This window comes from Crinia signifera, chromosome 2 (assembly GCF_055691185.1).
Source record: "Crinia signifera chromosome 2, ASM5569118v1, whole genome shotgun sequence".
Taxonomy (NCBI): domain Eukaryota; kingdom Metazoa; phylum Chordata; class Amphibia; order Anura; family Myobatrachidae; genus Crinia; species Crinia signifera.
Window position 1 is genome coordinate 139,555,627 of NC_139218.1, and position 14,345 is coordinate 139,569,971.

Genomic DNA, 14,345 nt, shown 5'->3' on the forward strand with positions numbered 1-14,345 from the left:
GTGCCTCTTATAACCAGTAGCATTAGACATGAGGCCAGTAACATATTTCTAAAAATGGGATGCAGTTGAAATCCCGGCGGTCGGAAACTCTGCGTTCAAAATCCCGACGCCGGAATCCTGACACTTTCTCCCTCCTCCTCACTTCTGCCCCCAAGCAGAACCCCCCACATACATACTCTTCCATCCTTATACACCTCCCCACACATCTACCTCTCCCCTGCTTCCAGTTACCCTGCCTCCAGAAACTAGCCACCCCCCTAACTAGCTCCAGATACCCCCTTCCCAGCCTCAAGAAAAACCCTCTTCCTTCTGTCCTTAGTATTAGACAGTACCCCTCCCTGCTACCAGCTCCCCATGCTGCCATATTTCTTTCTCTTACTGCCCAATCCCCCCTTACTACCATACCAATCTTACTAACATTACCCCCCACATACATACACTATGGTGCTATACCCACTATGCTGAAATATTAGTCCCCTATTGTGCCAAACATGAGAAAGCTGCCTTGCCTCATCTGCATTTTCTTATAGAAATGCTAGCTTCCTTTCAAACCAGTGTCCCCTGTATAACCCATTGCCTCTCATCATCACCTGCTGTTTGTAACCCACTACCTCTCCCTGCCACCCACTGCCTTCCATCCTCTACCTGGCGTTACCCACTAAAACTTCATGTCACTCTGCCTGTGGCACACTTGTACAGCATTTCCTTTGAGACAACATCCTCTTTTGCAAGGCTACATCTACTTTTTTGTGAATTGCATGTTAAAGGCACACTCAGAAGATTCCCCCCTCCACCCTGTTGTTTTGTTCTGGATCTGCCCCTGGATGTTGCCTATAGCACATTACAACCTATTACATTCAAGTTTACTTATAGACCAGTGATGGCTAACCTTGACACTCCAGGTGTTGTAGAAGTACACATCCCAGCATGCCTTGCTACAGTTTTGCTATTTGACCATGCTAAAACTGATGCAGGCCATCACTGTTATAGAAGGTGCTAAATAAATGTTAGGGAGAAACTGGTTGTTACGAGCAACATCTCCACGTCTAAAATCAAATCTAAATCAAATAATTTTTATTGTACTCACAATTCACACACTACAAATTCAAATGTAAAATAACAGATGGGAAAAAAACTATTCTGCAGCCGACTAGTACGGCAACCTAAACACCTATGACGTTTCCCAGAGTGCAACAGGGAGAAATGAGAATAACAAGGATGTCTTGAATCTAAAATAATTGTATTAGCCTTAACTTTACCCCTTTTAGAAAAATATCTGCCATCCTAGGCAAGGTTTGGCCAATGTTTTTTTCTGCAGTCTTAACTACCCTATCTAGGAGCCATAGGGGGGTATTCAATCGTTATCGAAATGGTTTTTTTCACGTGTTTTTTTTCACTTTTTCACATCGGAGAGTCCTCAGCTATTCAATCTAGTCATTTTTCGAGTATGTGAAATGTTTTTTTTCACGATGCATTTTCGTTTGATTCGGTAGCGATATTTCCACTTTTTCACTTTTTTTTATAGCTTTTTTTCGACTTTTCACTCAGACATATTCAATGATATGATACCGATATGAATGTTTCCGCGTGTATGCTCTTCTTCTCAATTTTCCTTTCACCATGTCACGGGTGATGAATTCATAGATTCAACTCTGTATTTTGTTAAGTAACGGCTCGTTTGCTCTCCAGAATAAAATATATGCAGGATTGTTTGCCCTTATTTTGTTTTTTGCTTATTTTGTGTGAAATATTACTTGTTTTCTTACAATTCACTTCCCAGCATGCCTTTCTTTTCTCCCATCATGCACTTCACCACACCTCCTCACTCCTGCGTTTGGGATTTCATGGAGTAGCAGCCTTGTGCAGTCAGCTGTATTTGGAAGCGTTTTTATAGGTCAATTTGCGTTTTTGGATACAAATTCCTTCATTTTTTATCACTGTCTCAAAGAATGGATTATTTTGCTGACTTGCTTGTGATGTTCATGATCGTGTCAACATACCTGATGCGCTGTCGACGTCGTCGTTTGGCAAGTGGCTATCGGTGTCCTGTTCAGGGCCGTGGATATCATCATCGTGGTCAGCATCTTACTCCTTCTGGTGAGTCAGTGCGTGTTTCAATTCCACGTCCACGCCAGTATCGTACTAGGCGTGTACTGGATGGTCTCTCTGAGACGGAAGTGATTGGTACCTTTCGCTTGTCGTCTCAGGATATATATTCGCTGTATGATCTGTTGGAAGCTGACCTTGAGCCCCGGGTACGGTCAAACCATGCAGTCAGCGGTTTCCAGAAACTGCTGGCTGCATTGCAATTTTTTGCGTCTGGCACCTTCCAGCCAACTTTATCCCAGACATGCGGTTTTTCCCAGCCAACGATGTCTCGCTGTTTATCTCAGGTCATTAAAGCTTTCCGTAAATTAACGGCCCAGGTTATAAAATTTCCAGACACTGACAGCGAATGTAATGAGATCAAATTTGGCTTCTTTCAAAAATGGAGATTCCCCAATGTGCTGGGCGCGATTGACTGCACCCATGTGCAACTCACACCTCCCAGGGAATCGGAAGAATGTTATCGGAATCGAAAACACTTCCATTCCCTGAATGTCCAGATGGTGTGTGATTCCACAATGAGGTTATTGGACATCTGTGTGGGTTTTCCTGGGTCGACCCACGACTCCTTCGTTTTAAGCCAGTCATCTATTTTCCGTGATTTTGAGGAAGGAAGAATGCCAGATGGCTGGTTGTTAGGTATGTAATCTATATATATATATATTTTATAATGCATAAGTTATTAGCAAATATGTTACAACTTTTTATTGATATTTTAGGTGATGCGGGTTATCCGAATAAACCGTGGCTGTTGACCCCATTGCTTAATCCTGTAGGTGATGCTGAAAAAAGGTACCAGGAGTTAAACATTGCATCGAGGGGTGTATTTGAAAGGACCTTCGGTGTACTTAAGAGCCGGTTTAGATGTTTAGACATCTCCGGTGGTAGCCTCTTATATTCTCCGGGAAAAGTCTGCGGCATTATTAATGCCTGTTGCATTCTGCATAATATCTGTGTCGCAAGACGTTTGCCGGTGAATATTCGTGCTAGTGTTAACCAGCATGGGGATCTTTCTTCAGTGTTACCTGTGGGCATGGACGAAGGAGCAGAAACCAGAAGAAATCTGATCAATACTTTTTTCGCATGTGAGTATTTCTGTGTTTTTTTTTCGTTTAAACAGATATCTCTATATATCATGATCCGTATCATTAACGATACATATGTATATACACACATGTCTGTATGGTTGACAGACCTTGTAATATTATTGTTTTAACGATTGCTATCGTATTGGGACATGTGTGTATAGCACACATTAGTTCTTTACATGTAAATGCACATGGACTTTACATATATATATTTGGTGTTTGTAATGTGATGCAATGGAACTGATTTTTCCGTGGTATTCAATTTGTACAATATTTAACTACGCATGGCGGTGGATAGAAACCTGTGCCAAGGGTAGTGACCCTCCGTGGCCCAACGAGGCAAGCACAGCGAGCCCTGCAAGGGGACGTTGTTTTGTTTTTAACTAATCAGCATCCCCTTGCGTGGATAGCTGATCATGTCCCCGATCTGGGTGGGTGCTTCTTGACGCTTGTCCCAGGTTTAGATCCAACTGAATGCCTTGTTGGATAGTGGGGATTTGCAAAGCTTACTTCCCATACAACCCTTTGAAAAATCGGGACCATCACATTGCATCGCAGTGCATATAAATTTGTTACATGCGATGTGATGCGATTATGGAGTTGCAACACACCAGATTGTGTGCCATGTTTCTGAACAAGTCCCTGAATATTTTTTAACGATATACTTTATCCCTTTCTAATTACAGAGTTGATCCATGTTGGTTCTTGTTGGCCTAGTTGGTTCTTGTTGGCCTTGTTCGGCTTGAAGTTTTCTGTCTTTTTTGGAGTTGTTTATTCAAAGTTTATTTTCGAAAGAGTCTGCATCACAAAATTATTGGGGTTCATTTGCAATGGATGTAAGTAGCAAACTGCCAGGTGTAACTCGGTGCCATGTCCGTGTGCAACAGGGCCACTACTGACCAGCACGCTATGTTCCCATTCATGTTTCCCCCTGCAGGTCCTTATGTCTCCTGCTGCCTCTGCAAACATCCCTTTGCTGTTTGATGTCTGCCTTCACGCCACATCCACTTCATTCCCAAGTGCCAGAGACAGGCCCCACTTCTCAGCTGCTGTGTGAAATTGGTAAGTAGCTCATTCATGTGCCCCCGCAACACTGGTGTTCAACCTGTGGCACTCCTCAGGGAGGGCCACAGGTTGAAGACCCATCCCCTAGGTTAAACCCCAAACAAACCAAGGGCGCATGCGCTGTGTGCCAGGTGTACCTCGGGGCCATGTCCGTGTGCAACAGGGCCACTACTGACCAGCACGCTATGTTCCCATTCATGTTTCCCCCTGCAGGTCCTTATGTCTCCTGCTGCCTCTGCAAACATCCCTTTGCAGTTTGATGTCTGCCTTCACGCCACATCCACTTCATTCCCAAGTGCCAGAGACAGGCCCCACTTCTCAGCTGCTGTGTGAAATTGGTAAGTAGCTCATTCATGTGCCCCCGCAACACTGGTGTTCAACCTGTGGCACTCCTGATGGAGGGCCACAGGTTGAAGACCCATTCCCTAGGTTAAACCCCAAACATACCAAGGGCGCATGCGCTGTGTGCCAGGTGTACCTCGGTGCCATGTCCGTGTGCAACAGGGCCACTACTGACCAGCACGCTATGTTCCCATTCATGTTTCCCCCTGCAGGTCCTTATGTCTCCTGCTGCCTCTGCAAACATCCCTTTGCAGTTTGATGTCTGCCTTCACGCCACATCCACTTCATTCCCAAGTGCCAGAGACAGGCCCCACTTCTCAGCTGCTGTGTGAAATTGGTAAGTAGCTCATTCATGTGCCCCCGCAACACTGGTGTTCAACCTGTGGCACTCCTGATGGAGGGCCACAGGTTGAAGACCCATTCCCTAGGTTAAACCCCAAACATACCAAGGGCGCATGCGCTGTGTGCCAGGTGTACCTCGGTGCCATGTCCGTGTGCAACAGGGCCACTACTGACCAGCACGCTATGTTCCCATTCATGTTTCCCCCTGCAGGTCCTTATGTCTCCTGCTGCCTCTGCAAACATCCCTTTGCAGTTTGATGTCTGCCTTCACGCCACATCCACTTCATTCCCAAGTGCCAGAGACAGGCCCCACTTCTCAGCTGCTGTGTGAAATTGGTAAGTAGCTCATTCATGTGCCCCCGCAACACTGGTGTTCAACCTGTGGCACTCCTGATGGAGGGCCACAGGTTGAAGACCCATTCCCTAGGTTAAACCCCAAACATACCAAGGGCGCATGCGCTGTGTGCCAGGTGTACCTCGGTGCCATGTCCGTCTGCAACAGGGCCACTACTGACCAGCACGCTATGTTCCCATTCATGTTTCCCCCTGCAGGTCCTTATGTCTCCTGCTGCCTCTGCAAACATCCCTTTGCAGTTTGATGTCTGCCTTCACGCCACATCCACTTCATTCCCAAGTGCCAGAGACAGGCCCCACTTCTCAGCTGCTGTGTGAAATTGGTAAGTAGCTCATTCATGTGCCCCCGCAACACTGGTGTTCAACCTGTGGCACTCCTGATGGAGGGCCACAGGTTGAAGACCCATTCCCTAGGTTAAACCCCAAACATACCAAGGGCGCATGCGCTGTGTGCCAGGTGTACCTCGGTGCCATGTCCGTGTGCAACAGGGCCACTACTGACCAGCACGCTATGTTCCCATTCATGTTTCCCCCTGCAGGTCCTTATGTCTCCTGCTGCCTCTGCAAACATCCCTTTGCAGTTTGATGTCTGCCTTCACGCCACATCCACTTCATTCCCAAGTGCCAGAGACAGGCCCCACTTCTCAGCTGCTGTGTGAAATTGGTAAGTAGCTCATTCATGTGCCCCCGCAACACTGGTGTTCAACCTGTGGCACTCCTGATGGAGGGCCACAGGTTGAAGACCCATTCCCTAGGTTAAACCCCAAACATACCAAGGGCGCATGCGCTGTGTGCCAGGTGTACCTCGGTGCCATGTCCGTCTGCAACAGGGCCACTACTGACCAGCACGCTATGTTCCCATTCATGTTTCCCCCTGCAGGTCCTTATGTCTCCTGCTGCCTCTGCAAACATCCCTTTGCAGTTTGATGTCTGCCTTCACGCCACATCCACTTCATTCCCAAGTGCCAGAGACAGGCCCCACTTCTCAGCTGCTGTGTGAAATTGGTAAGTAGCTCATTCATGTGCCCCCGCAACACTGGTGTTCAACCTGTGGCACTCCTCAGGGAGGGCCACAGGTTGAAGACCCATCCCCTAGGTTAAACCCCAAACAAACCAAGGGCGCATGCGCTGTGTGCCAGGTGTACCTCGGGGCCATGTCCGTGTGCAACAGGGCCACTACTGACCAGCACGCTATGTTCCCATTCATGTTTCCCCCTGCAGGTCCTTATGTCTCCTGCTGCCTCTGCAAACATCCCTTTGCTGTTTGATGTCTGCCTTCACGCCACATCCACTTCATTCCCAAGTGCCAGAGACAGGCCCCACTTCTCAGCTGCTGTGTGAAATTGGTAAGTAGCTCATTCATGTGCCCCCGCAACACTGGTGTTCAACCTGTGGCACTCCTCAGGGAGGGCCACAGGTTGAAGACCCATCCCCTAGGTTAAACCCCAAACAAACCAAGGGCGCATGCGCTGTGTGCCAGGTGTACCTCGGTGCCATGTCCGTGTGCAACAGGGCCACTACTGACCAGCACGCTATGTTCCCATTCATGTTTCCCCCTGCAGGTCCTTATGTCTCCTGCTGCCTCTGCAAACATCCCTTTGCTGTTTGATGTCTGCCTTCACGCCACATCCACTTCATTCCCAAGTGCCAGAGACAGGCCCCACTTCTCAGCTGCTGTGTGAAATTGGTAAGTAGCTCATTCATGTGCCCCCGCAACACTGGTGTTCAACCTGTGGCACTCCTGATGGAGGGCCACAGGTTGAAGACCCATTCCCTAGGTTAAACCCCAAACATACCAAGGGCGCATGCGCTGTGTGCCAGGTGTACCTCGGTGCCATGTCCGTGTGCAACAGGGCCACTACTGACCAGCACGCTATGTTCCCATTCATGTTTCCCCCTGCAGGTCCTTATGTCTCCTGCTGCCTCTGCAAACATCCCTTTGCAGTTTGATGTCTGCCTTCACGCCACATCCACTTCATTCCCAAGTGCCAGAGACAGGCCCCACTTCTCAGCTGCTGTGTGAAATTGGTAAGTAGCTCATTCATGTGCCCCCGCAACACTGGTGTTCAACCTGTGGCACTCCTGATGGAGGGCCACAGGTTGAAGACCCATCCCCTAGGTTAAACCCCAAACATACCAAGGGCGCATGCGCTGTGGGCCAGGTGTAACTCAGTTCCATGTCTGTTTATAACAGGGCCAATACTAACCATTAATTTTTCCCCTTGCAGGTCCATATGTCTACTGCTGGCCACACAGAGAACACTGTGCTTGATGACCGGTTGAACCGATGGCCAAATCTTTGCATTACACCACTTGCATCGTGTGTCATAAAATTGTATTGTTATACTATAATAGTTCAATGTAAATAATTGTATACGAAAAATGATTCTTGAAATGTTGTTTGGTTCAATAAAATTTTATTGAACAATTTTGGATTTTCGACTGACATGAATCATGACCTTTGATGTTGTTTCATTTATAAATAGTTAGAAAGATATAAAAACGCTCAAAAAATGAGAAAATATTCAAAGTGTTTAGAGAAACAGAGAACCAAGATACGCCACAAGGTAAAGTTTCAGAACTGTCATTTGTTTGTAACAATGACCATTGTCACCACTGACCACGCTGCTCCTTCCAAATGTGCAGTGCGTCACATCTGGGGGGAGAAGGTTGGCCAGTGTTGACAATGGAACATTGAAATCAGCACAAATGATATACGCCACAAGGTAAAGTTTCAGAACTGTCATTTGTTTGTAACAATGACCATTGTCACCACTGACCACGCTGCTCCTTCCAAATGTGCAGTGCGTCACATCTGGGGGGAGAAGGTTGGCCAGTGTTGACAATGGAACATTGAAATCAGCACAAATGATATACGCCACAAGGTAAAGTTTCAGAACTGTCATTTGTTTGTAACAATGACCATTGTCACCACTGACCACGCTGCTCCTTCCAAATGTGCAGTGCGTCACATCTGGGGGGAGAAGGTTGGCCAGTGTTGACAATGGAACATTGAAATCAGCACAAATGATATACGCCACAAGGTAAAGTTTCAGAACTGTCATTTGTTTGTAACAATGACCATTGTCACCACTGACCACGCTGCTCCTTCCAAATGTGCAGTGCGTCACATCTGGGGGGAGAAGGTTGGCCAGTGTTGACAATGGAACATTGAAATCAGCACAAATGATATACGCCACAAGGTAAAGTTTCAGAACTGTCATTTGTTTGTAACAATGACCATTGTCACCACTGACCACGCTGCTCCTTCCAAATGTGCAGTGCGTCACATCTGGGGGGAGAAGGTTGGCCAGTGTTGACAATGGAACATTGAAATCAGCACAAATGATATACGCCACAAGGTAAAGTTTCAGAACTGTCATTTGTTTGTAACAATGACCATTGTCACCACTGACCACGCTGCTCCTTCCAAATGTGCAGTGCGTCACATCTGGGGGGAGAAGGTTGGCCAGTGTTGACAATGGAACATTGAAATCAGCACAAATGATATACGCCACAAGGTAAAGTTTCAGAACTGTCATTTGTTTGTAACAATGACCATTGTCACCACTGACCACGCTGCTCCTTCCAAATGTGCAGTGCGTCACATCTGGGGGGAGAAGGTTGGCCAGTGTTGACAATGGTTCCTATGTTGCTGCATTGAAAAAAAAAACTTATAGATAATAAACAATAAAAACTTAAATAAGTGCAATTTCACAATAAAAAAACCTATTCCTTCCTAAAGAGACCAGAGTCAAATCTGGATGGAGATGGATGTTACAAGTTATTACTGTGAAAACAATGTAATTTTAAACTTTTTATAATTCCTGTGAAATCTGAGTTTCATCGTCATCGTGTGTAGGTGCTGATAATGACAGATCGTTAGCTAACGATTCAGGTTGCACACAAGATGTTGTCGCATGATCTGGCTCTCTAACATTTGGAAACATGCCTGAATATCCTGTGTACATTTGGGAATAGGAATAGGTATTTTGTGTGGGAAATACACCCCCTTTCCTCTCGTTTACTGATGCTTTTCTTTGTTTTTCACTTATGTTTTTTTTGTGCGACTTTGCAATCATGTCCTCTGCAATTAACTTCAGAGAAGTAGCAATCAACCCTGTACTGGCAGAAGTTTGTCGATGGCACTCTAACATGATATTAAAGGTATTTGCTGATTGTGCATTAGCATCTGAAATTTTCATTAAACTGTGTGCGTGGCTAGTTGTATTGTCAACCAATTTGTTGATTGACACAGCTATAATATTCAGTATATCCTGAGTAGTTTTGTATTGGCTCTGGCGGTTTACATCAATCTGTTTTACTATGTCTATAAAACCTTTAAAAGTGTTTTCTAAGCTATCTAGTCTTTTGTTTAAAACTTTTTCAAAGTCAACATGTCTCCGCTGCATTTGATCTGCCAAAGCTCTGATATGCAGATATTCTGGTTCTTCTGATGTGTCGTTGTTTCCAAGCTGCCTTGCTTGAGATGCTGTAAGGATAGAGAAATTTTGAAGAACATTCAATTACTTGATTTTATTTGTAAATAATGAAGAGTGTAGTAGAAAACCAAAGATATTGCTGAAATATATTATTACTTACGTATAGGTGTTGATTCCGATTGTCGCACCTCCACATCTCCATCCTCAGACAAATTTTCAATTAAATCAGGCCTAAAAAAACGACCAATTCCGGAGGAAAGTCCTCCACTTGTCATAGGCATATCTTCTGTAATTAAAATTCCCATAAAATTTATTATAAACAAATAAATCACACTTTTCATGTAAGGAGTGCATAATATTTCCAAAAAAGTATTACTGTTTAATAAAATACATCCCTTGATTATAAACTGGTTTTATGCCGCAATACACAGCTATTTTTTAAAAAAAAACTAACCTTTTTCTTTTGGATTTACAGTACTCTCGCATTCCATCTGTTGAGAATTTCTCTCCCTTGAGGATCGGTTACCGGAATAATTATCTATGGAACTGCTGTTGAAACCCTCAAACGTTACGTCGGTTACATCAGATGATTCAAGGAAGCATGTGGGTATACTTTGCAATTCAGCCATACCACTGCCATCATTATCTTTCGAACGTTCAAGAACTCGATTGCTGGAATTATTGTGCCTTCTTTCCGCTTGCATTAAATGTTGACGCTCATCTAATGAAGGTAAAAATATTATTAATAACATTTCATTACATTTTGGTACATAGATTTTATGCTATTAAATTATTACCATTTTTACTAGACATATTTTTCTCATTGCTAATTTTGCTGCCTCTTTTCTTTCTAGGATTCTCCTCTTCCTCCTGAATGCCTCCTCGTCTAGAGTCAACACCTCCTTTCACTCCATAAATCATTATTGGGTTGAATCGTTTCTTGATTATTTCCTCCCAGGAAAGCCACTTTATTTTCATCTCCGGTCCGCCACCTGTACCTATCTCATGTCTTCTTTGCATACCCATTTTTTTTTTAGTTTGCCTGCGGCAGTCACTATACCTTTTGATACAATGTTTGGAATCTCTTTGAACACCTGATATAGAGGTGACTTTTTCGGCAATATTATTCCACATCTTTCTTTTCAATTTTGGAGCTGTAGTTGGTGCCCTTGGACCAAACAACATATCATAATATCTATCAACTGCCTCCACCAGAGCATAATTCTCGGACTCATTGAACCGTACGCCACGTTGAGCCTTTTTCAGATTTTCACCACCGGATCCTTCACCAGAAGAATGATGAGATGCTGAGTCATCAGAAAACCTTGCAACCTCATTTGTATCACTTTGCATGCTTTCTTGACTACGGATATTTGATCGCTGCCTATCATTGGGACGCTTCTTTTCTAGACTGTTTTGTGGCCGGCTGTGATGAACATTTTGTAAATGTTGCCTTTTGCTGTGGAACATCTGCAAACAGAATGAGAATTTACAATTTAAACATCATTACATTGCAAAATTGAAATCATCTTTGGTTGAAATAAAAATAAATACCTTCGAATGTCCACTTGTGGTGGCTTTTTGTTTATTGCGCGATGCTTCAACTTTCGCCCTCCAGATTCTAAATTCGGCACTTTGCTCCCAATCCTCCTCAAATCTTTCAAAATCTTCCTCCGTTGTAGAAATATCGGAACGATGTGGGCTTCTCAATGTAGGAGACTGTATAAAAAAGATGTAGTGTTATTGTTTTTAAACAAGCACATAATAAAAATTATTTGCCATGTTCAATTTGCCCTTAGTTTACCTATCTCTTTCAGGAATTTTTATTGTATGTCTAAATAAAAGGCATGTGTGCCAATGACATTCATTGATCACCCAGTTTAAGAAACCATAATGGTTATAGACCCAGCACCCACCCATGTTTTACCAAAGCACACCAAGCTGTAACCGCTACGTTTTGCCTTATAGAAGGCTGCTGTGTCTGTTCCAACTTCTCGAATAATGTGTTGTACTTGTGAGAGCCAAATACCATTTCTTCCAATAAATTATGGTTGGATATTAGGACAACATTTTAAGAAATTGGCGTGTTATAAAATCACCATAAACAAATAAATGGATGTTAGTATTGATGTACCGACACATGGTGATTTTTAAAATCGCATTGGGGCGTGGTGTGAGGGTTGTTGGGGTTGAAATTTCATATAGGAGGGTTCACTCTGAGGTGGCAACAGTATGAGCCGCACACCCACAGGCCTTGTCCGTGACACTCGATGCAATGCATATTTACTGATCCAGACTATCATTACATATTGGTGATACTATATTCATAAACCCAAAATAATTTTAATTACCCGATGTCTTCCATTGCTTTTCTTTCTAGTTCCAACAAGGCTTGTCGTCTTCAAAGCCATCTCATCCAGTTCTTGATGCTCTGTATTTTTATGCACTGAATCTTCTGAAGAGGAATCCACTGGTGAAAAAAGACTTCTTTCTGTAGACATTCCTAATAAATACAAATGTCATGATTGAGCATGGTCGTTTCAATGTACAACAAAAGATCCCCATGTGCTAAACTTGCACAGTGAATACACCCAGTTGAATAACTTTATAACAGATGCCCATAGGCGGGGTGTGGATCATGTGTGAGAATGAAATTATATATGTACAGTCATAAAGTCGTCCCCACTAGTGCAACTTCCCTGGAAGGTCGACCTGACTTAGGTCTAAAAAGGACAAGGTCTTAATGAGTTATGTTGGAATTTGAATAGAGATCGACAGGTCATAAGATGAGCAGGGAATTTCCAGCACTTATGTGGGCACGACATATAACTGTAGAAATAAGGTCAGTCTGATTGATTACCGCTTCTATTACAATGACTACTGTTTATGCCAGACTAATATACAGACACACCCGCATAGGCACACACAGCAACTCACACACATATAAAATCCACATATATAGAAACTGCAACATACTTCACATGTACACACATAACAGGACGGACATATGCACATACACCCACAATTCATATATGGCATTAACAGACACAAATCCATGTATACACACAACAACATATGCACATACACCCACATCCATACACACAGCGTTATATGCACAAGAACCACCATCTATACACACTTCCACAAACATCACATGTATACACATGCAGTTGCTACAGATGCACATACACCCACAATTATAAACTGCAACTTTCAGGTACACAGACACATGTATGCACACAGCTACATGTGCCCATACATCCACATGTACTGTAGACCAACCTCTCTAAATACAGTGACATAATAGCCCTTACATACACACAAGCAACACATACATAAATAAACAAAGCAGCATCTACATAAACACACAATACACATACAAATCCTCACACACTGCGACTGCCCCCTCACACCTCTAAAAGAGCCATCTAGCTATTTCTTTATTCATAAGATAGTTGGAGGTGGTCAGCTGGATGGGCTTTATGGCTGCGAGGAAGACACAGGGGCTTTCTGCGTGTGACAGGAAGTCACGTCTCCTCCTGTGACTGAGCTCCTCCAGCAATGCTGCTATTCACTGCAGCGCTGCTCCATCACAAAGCATTCTGGCTGGCACGCAGGGGCTGGAGTTTAACAAATGCTGCTGGTCAGGCAGGGTGCACCCTTAAGACGTTCCCCAACAAGAAAGTGCAAAGCTTTGAAAAGTGGCCATGCTGACCCACCCCAACCGTGCACACTTCAAAGCTCATATAACAGTACAATTTGAATTTATCCCCTTAACAACCAAGCACTAAAAAGAACCAATTTGGAAATATGAAAGACATGCCACACACAAGGAGAGTATCGTTTAAAGGACATGCTAAAATCTCACTAACAACGGACAAAACTAAAAAGCCCTAACCTGTGGTTAAATTCAAGGACAACGCTGTCGAGCAGAAGGTTCCATTTTAAAGAAAATAAACAATAGAAACAGCGCAGCAATACTGTACAAAACAACTAATAAAATAAAGGATATTACTCACTCTGTTTGAAGACACGCGGTCCGAACGTGGAAGGGGGCTGCTGTGATCCACTGCACTACGGCCATTAGACACAACACTGTCGGCATCCCAAAATGGTGGATGCGTTGCGCAGCACGTTCTTTTTATACAATACGCGTAAGTTTCGCTTAGCGAAAAAGTCACGCCCATTTTTCGATACATTTCACTTTTTTCACTTCTTGCTGTCTCCGGAAAAAAAACCTTTGAATACCTCGAAAAAAAAAATAGCGAAAAAGGATTCTTGATGCGAAATAAACGAAAACATAATGTTAAACGTAAAAGTTTTTTTCGGAGCACATTGAATACCCCCCATAATCGGAACACTTGGAATTCCCATGCCATAATAGCATAAGTCAACAGACTTTCAGTTACACAGCAATAGGAATTCATAAGTATTGGCCTAGGTAATCCTGCTGCCTGGAGTCTCCGCAGGAAATAAAGGTGTTGCTGAGCCTTTCCAACTGCTATAGAGGGATGTGAAGACCAGGTCAGATCCTCAGTAAATGTAATCCCCAAGAATTTGATATTACTAGCCCTCTCCACCTCCTTGACATTTAGGAACAGCGGTC

At 43.9% G+C, this 14,345-nt stretch overlaps 1 protein-coding gene across 2 annotated transcripts; it reads right to left on the reverse strand.

The window, feature by feature from the left end:
- Positions 1-9,083: 9,083 nt before the first annotated feature.
- On the reverse strand, positions 9,084-14,033 carry LOC146060105 (uncharacterized). 2 transcript variants are annotated; one of them, XM_083173001.1, is made up of 7 exons: positions 13,759-14,033; positions 12,091-12,242; positions 11,294-11,458; positions 10,537-11,209; positions 10,194-10,460; positions 9,900-10,025; positions 9,084-9,789 (listed from the first exon to the last, which is right to left on the reverse strand). In XM_083173001.1, the coding sequence occupies exons 2-7, from the start codon at positions 12,238-12,240 to the stop codon at positions 9,116-9,118; spliced, it is 2,055 nt and encodes a 684-aa protein (XP_083029127.1). In that variant the 5' UTR covers positions 12,241-12,242; positions 13,759-14,033; the 3' UTR covers positions 9,084-9,115. The 2 variants fall into 2 exon arrangements, with proteins under 2 accessions (XP_083029127.1, XP_083029128.1); XM_083173002.1 differs by having other exon boundaries at positions 13,153-14,033.
- Between the last annotated feature and the right edge of the window lie 312 nt (positions 14,034-14,345).

Coding starts and splice junctions, on each gene's coding strand:
- LOC146060105 (XM_083173001.1), bottom strand. CDS start 12,240: ATGTCTACAGAAAGAAGTCTTTTTTCACCAGTGGATTCCTCTTCAGAA. Junction 10,461..10,536: donor AAATATGTCTAGTAAAAATG/GTAATAATTTAA, acceptor TACCTTCATTAG/ATGAGCGTCAACATTTAATG. Junction 9,790..9,899: donor ATCGGAATCAACACCTATAC/GTAAGTAATAAT, acceptor CTATCCTTACAG/CATCTCAAGCAAGGCAGCTT.